This window comes from Zeus faber, assembly GCF_960531495.2.
Source record: "Zeus faber genome assembly, chromosome: 19".
NCBI lineage: Eukaryota > Metazoa > Chordata > Actinopteri > Zeiformes > Zeidae > Zeus > Zeus faber.
The window spans coordinates 25,797,206-25,803,205 of record NC_137206.1 but is presented as its reverse complement, the minus strand read 5'-3'; the positions used below and the strand labels follow the sequence as shown (position 1 = coordinate 25,803,205).

General features: G+C 46.8%; 1 protein-coding gene across 2 annotated transcripts in view; it reads left to right on the top strand.

The window, feature by feature from the left end:
• arhgap21a (Rho GTPase activating protein 21a) overlaps positions 1-6,000 on the top strand; it is a 101,541-nt gene that overhangs the window by 63,642 nt on the left and 31,899 nt on the right. For both annotated transcript variants that reach the window (XM_080020005.1, XM_080020004.1), the window contains exon 4: positions 3,985-4,077. In XM_080020005.1, coding sequence (XP_079876131.1) covers positions 3,985-4,077 — 93 coding nt within the window. The remainder of the gene's footprint in view (positions 1-3,984; positions 4,078-6,000) is intronic.

Here is a 6,000-nt window from a genome sequence, read left to right as displayed (position 1 = left end):
ATAATAATAATAATAATAATAATAATAATAATAATCGTAATGATAGTAATAATAATAATAGTAATAATTAATAGTAATAATAGTAATAATTATAATAGACATAATAATAATAATAGACATAATAATAGACATAATAATAGACATAATAATAATAATAATAATAATAATAATAATAATAATAATAATAGTAGTAATACAGTATATATGGTTGTGTATGTTAGATATCGTGTATTACTGTATTATTTAAATTTTTTCTTTGAAACACACTGGCATTTATCTGTTCATAGTTCTAACTGTTATGTTATACATATTATCATGTTATACCTTCAATGTTATTATTATTACTTTTATATCTGTGTTTTGGGTTAGTTAGGTCAGTTCTGTGTTTACTTATGGTCGTGTCGTTAAAGGCTTGTGGAATCGAATCCTTGGCCATGAGTTCTAATCCAAGCAGGTGGAGGCAGTGAATAGAAAAACGGTCTACGAAGTTCAGAAACGTGTATTACTTTACTGTAACACAGCCTTCAAGGCAACCGTCAACTGCTGCATGACCAGAATCCCAAACCATATCTAGACATTGATAGACGCGCTACAGTATCGACGTTATATCAGTGTCTGTAGGCTGTGAGACTAACTGTTGCCGTAGAAGAGGCAGAGTTAATGCAGCAAGGATGGCTGGGCTCAGCCCTCGGTAGAATAACATTATCCAACCCCAAAACAACAGCAGAGTGGTGGTGGTGGGATTGTTCAGCCCGCACAATACAATACAGCACCACCAGGCCCAGCTGTGCAGCTGGGTGATGGCAGCCAACACCCCCACCCCGTCTTGCCAGAGCAGAGGAGCTCCACCAACGCACTACCTGTCTGCCCTCGCCGCAGACCGGCGCCAGACATGTCAGCGTGGTGTTTGGACGTTGCGGTTTCGCAACACAGATCGGGACACCATCTCATTTTGTTGCAGGATTATCCAGAACGTTTAGGGGGAATATTGGAGGGAGAATGTGCCCTACCCGACCCCCACCCCCCAAACCAAGCATGAAACTTTGAACACCTGGTGCTTCCTGTGGCAGAAAAAAATCAAATGTCGAAAACTGTTCCCAAAACTGGCTCTGTCGTACGTCCATCATGTCATGCTTCTTTTTAGCCGCGTAGAGCCGTTTTACGCCCTCCTCCGGTGCATTCCCAAGGCAGATGTGACCACTTAGCTGTTGTTTCATGTTTTGGAACGCCCCGGTGTCTGCCGGTCAGGAGCACCGATCCGTTGTTTCCGTTTTAATCCGCAAAGGAGTTTACGCATCAGCTAAGACGCTCAGGGGGAACATTAAAATACGTCCCAAAGCTTTCCCACATTTTAATCCCGCTCATCCAGCTGCGGGGCGGGGAGGGCGCTGGCGAGAAACTTCCCCGGAATCCAATTTGTCCCGCGGGAGTTGGAACGTGTCAGGTTTGGGAGAGATGGCGAGAGATAAAGAGAGGTAGAGAGAGAGGCGGATGGATGAATAAACATGTAGAATCCCTTCTTGTTGTTATCCAATGCAGCATTGTAGCCTGTGCAAATCAACGTAACACAAATCGATAAAATGACTCAAACTGAGTTCTGAATGGAATATATTTTGATATGATTAAGATATGCCGGGAGATAGATGGAGAGAACCCCACCTTATCTTCATATTCTATATCTTGCAATTCTGCCGTTGTTTGCCCGAGTCCGGCTCACTACCTTTTGACTTGAGATGACATGTATGTGGTGACAGATTATTGTGGGATGGAGCTACGCGCGGTTGGGGGAACGGTTCTGTGGGTGAAGCGCCGCGGCGACTTGCGTCTCACCCTCGCAGGAGGTTTTTTGTCACACGGGCGCTCCCATTGGCCCGTCGGAGGATGATGATAGCGGGGCCGCCCCAATCGGAACACGTCTGGTGTGAAGGTGAACGGTAACATAGCGCTGCCCTTGAAGATGTTTAGTGTCTGGCCATAGCAACGGGGGCGGCACAAGGAGGGCGCCGTCATTTTGAGGGTTGTGCTGCCTCCTATTGGATGAAACGAGTTCTTGTTTATTCACATGTCCAATGTAGGTTGCGGTCAGAGATTCGTCGTATTGGCTGTTTTCTGTTGATGTTGTGGCTCCTCGGCTTGGATTGGAACAGGGGATAAGCTCATAGGATGAGATCAAAACACAAAACGTCAAAGGCAGTAATCCGTTGCAGCAACCGTTTTAACCACAAGAGGGCGGGCGCCGAATGCATAGAATGTGGAGCAGAAGAGAATAAAGTGGGATCATATTTGTGTGGCGTTGTCTCAAATAATGGCTCAGTGACCCTTCACTGGCATGTGGAGCTTTGTGAGCGTGACATTTTTTTTTTTTGTGTTTATCCTCATGGAAAACCAGAACCTGATGATTGTTATTGTTGTTGTGAGGTGAATGCTGCCTTGTTGTAAATGGCAGAACCTTAAATTGAAAGTTAGAAATGTGATGAGCAAGAGTGGACTGATTTTGAAATCTACAAAAAGTGTCCAAGTTACCAGTTTATTGAGAGAAAAGTTGTTATTCCTGTCAATGGCAGGCAGCCCTTATATCAGTGTTCCCACTGGCTAAGAGCATAGTTCCTGTCAGAATATAGTATTAAGGTCTTGGTGCATGCTTTCCAGCTACAGCACCTCCACTGTGTGTTTTAGTCAGTCTAGGCTCCAATGCCCCAGCGAGATCCCCTCTCTCGTCACAACACCACGCCCAAGCATCCGATCCGAGTTTTCCCAGAGAAGATGGCCATGGTTGGCAAAGATTGAGACGGAGGCAAAAACATGTTTGACAATGGGTGGAACGGCCCTTTAAGCGGAGTGCAGCAGAGAGGGAGGACAACGGTACACACAAGAATAAAGTGTCTCTCTCGCCCCTCTCTCCTTCTCTCAGCCCTCGACACCTCTCTCTCTCCCTCCATTTCTCCATCTCGCCCCTCCATCTCTGCATCTAGCCTCTCTCTCTTTCTCTCTCACTAGCACCTCTCCTTCTCCTCTCCTTCTCCCAGCACTCTACACTTCTCTCTCTCTCCCTCCATTTCTCTCTCTCCCCCCTCTCTCTCTATCTCACTCTCTCTCTGTCCCCTCCCAGCCGTGCAGCATGGCGTCCTCTCGCTCCCTGGCAGATTAACCATAACTCCCTGTGCGTCCTGGTGTCCTGGCGTCCTGCCGCCCTGTCAGCACGCTCTGACCTCTCTGTCCCACAAGGCACTGAGGCTCAGCTCACAGCAGCAGCAACAGCACAGGGGAAATGCTGAAGAATCCAATAGAGTTTTATTGTGTTAAGACTGTATGGTTCTGTAAATTAAAATACCACTAAATTACCATAAATATTGCACAATTCATGATATAGTATATGATGTATTATTTTCATTTTTTTTGTAACCATTTTCACCAGAGGTTTCCAAACTTTTTCATGGCTGCGTGTGTTATTTTCAAATGTTGATGTCCAGTGTTACCAGTGTATCAGTCACTGTTCATTGCATTGGAACTTTTAAAAATCACTCACCTCCAATATCTTCAAATGTCCACTGTAACGATGCCTGTATTGACATTCACTTTATTCCCCACAAAGATGTCTCCCTCATGTCATGTATCCTATAACTACTGTACGGCATAGATTTTTAAATTAAAACATGAAATATTCAGCCCAAATCAACAATGCTGCATTGTTGTGTCCCATGTAGCAGACAATTTATTATCTAACTTATCTAACTCACCAAGTTTAAACAAGGCCTCCTGTTGAAGCTATATATTTTCAGGCAATTATTCTGTCTACATTTTTGGGAGTAATACCATTTATAATGTACTACTGTTACTAGTGCAGTATTATGAGGATAATGTCTGATGTCTTTTGAAAATTATTTAGATAATTCTAGTAAACTGTATATCTGGCTCTGAGAGACTCCTTCTGATCCTCTTCCTGTTCACTCTGACCAATCAACGTCCTCACTCTCTCGTTGCCAGGGAGACAGCGCAATCGTCTGGAGCCAATGGACACCATCTTCGTCAAGCAAGTCAAAGAGGGAGGCCCCGCACACGGAGCTGGACTCTGTACAGGTACGTGTATGGCCTGTGCATTCTGAGACACACACACACACACACACACACACACACACACACACACACACACACACACACACACACACACACACACACACACACACACACACACACACACACAAACAAAAAAGGCGAAATCCACGATTATTTTGCCTGAATAGGGTTGCAATGTTTTGGTGCTATTTTTATATCATATTTGCTTAGAACCAAGACCATGTGACATTTCTAGACTGTGATTATATTATGTTAAACATTAACATTAACTATTGGTTAGGTTAAAGAAATTTGGAAAACGATTCTAAAAATTTGATATCTTTTCTGCAATACCAGGGTGTCTGCATGTCCTTAACCCTTTAAAGACTAAATATAGAAAATAATTTGAAATTTTTTTTTCTACCTTTCAGATGTTATTGTAGGAGCCCTCTGATGCAGAAATGAAAGGGTTTTCAGTTTCATTTTTCAGTTTTAGTAAGTTTTTAGGGAAATTATTTAATATTGCAATGTTGGCCCTAGTTAGGAGCAGAATTTCTGTATTTGTGACACTGCCTTGATATACATCGAGGTCACAGAGCATGCCAGAGATTCCAGTTCTTACCCACACTTTGAACCCCCATGGGTGTGGCTTTCCGTGTGTGTGTGTGTGTGTGTGTGTGTGTGTGTGTGTGTGTGTGTGTGTGTGTGTGTGTGTGTGTGTGTGTGTGTGTGTGTGTGTGTGTGTGTGTGTGTGTGTGTGTGTGTGTGTGTGTGTGTGTGTGTGTGTGTGTGTGTGTGTGTGTGTGTGTGTGTGTGTGTGTGTGTGTGTGTGTGTGTACGTGTGTGTACGTATGTGTACGTATGTATATATATATATCCCCGCCTACGGGAAACCCAGGACCGTTCCTCCGGGCCGTACCCCTCCCAGTCGACGAGGTACTGTAAGCCCCGCCAAAGGCGACACACATCCGACAGGCGCCGGACCGTAGAGGCAGGGTGGTCATCGATGGTTCGGGGGGGTGGCAGTGTCGGGGCAGGAGGGCAAGGGGGCTGGAGGCCACTGGTTTGAGTTGGGAAACGTGAAAGGTAGGATGGACACGAAGGGAGGAGGGGAGACGAAGACGCACAGCACATGGGTTGACAATAGATTCAATAACAAAGGGACCAACATACCGGGGGACGAGTTTGGGGGACTCCACCTTGAGGGTTAGGTCCTTAACCAGAAGCCAAACCTTTTGGCCGGGGGTGTACGTGGTGCCTTGGTCTGGCGACGATTGGCCTGGCGCTGGGACCGGGGGGGCGCTTGGAGCAGGGCTGGTGCCAGGTTCATTGGCAGCAGAGGATGTGGGCCTGGACAGAGGGCACAGATTCTCCGCGTCCTGGGACGGGAATAGAGGGGGCTGGTAGCCTAGGGAGCAGAGAAATGGGTACAGCCCGGTGGACGCGTTGACCAGGGTGTTATGTGCGTACTCGGCAAACGGGAGTTGGCCACTCCAGGAGGAGGGGTTGGCAGCCATAGAGCCAGCGAGCATGGCCTCCATCTCCTGGTTAGCCCGCTCTGTCTGGCCGTTGGTCTTGGTGTGAAAACCAGATGACAGACTGACCTGGGCTCCCAGGGCAGAGTAGAACACACGCCACAACTGGGAGATGCACTGCGGCCCCCTGTCTGAGACTATGTCCGCAGCTTCAACGCCAGGAGCTCCTGATTGCCCACATCGTAGTTCCTTTCAGGAGGAGTGAGCCTTCGGGAAAGGAAAGAGCATGGGTGGAGCTTGCCATCTGTCGAGGAGCGCTGGGACAGCACTGCTCCTACCCCTGTCCGAGGCTTCCACCTCCACCACAGACTGGAGGTTGACGTCTGGCTGGGCTAGGACCGGGGCGGACATGAAACGGCGCTTGAGTTCAGCCAATGCGGCCTCCGCTGCGGGGGTCCATTTAAATGGCTAG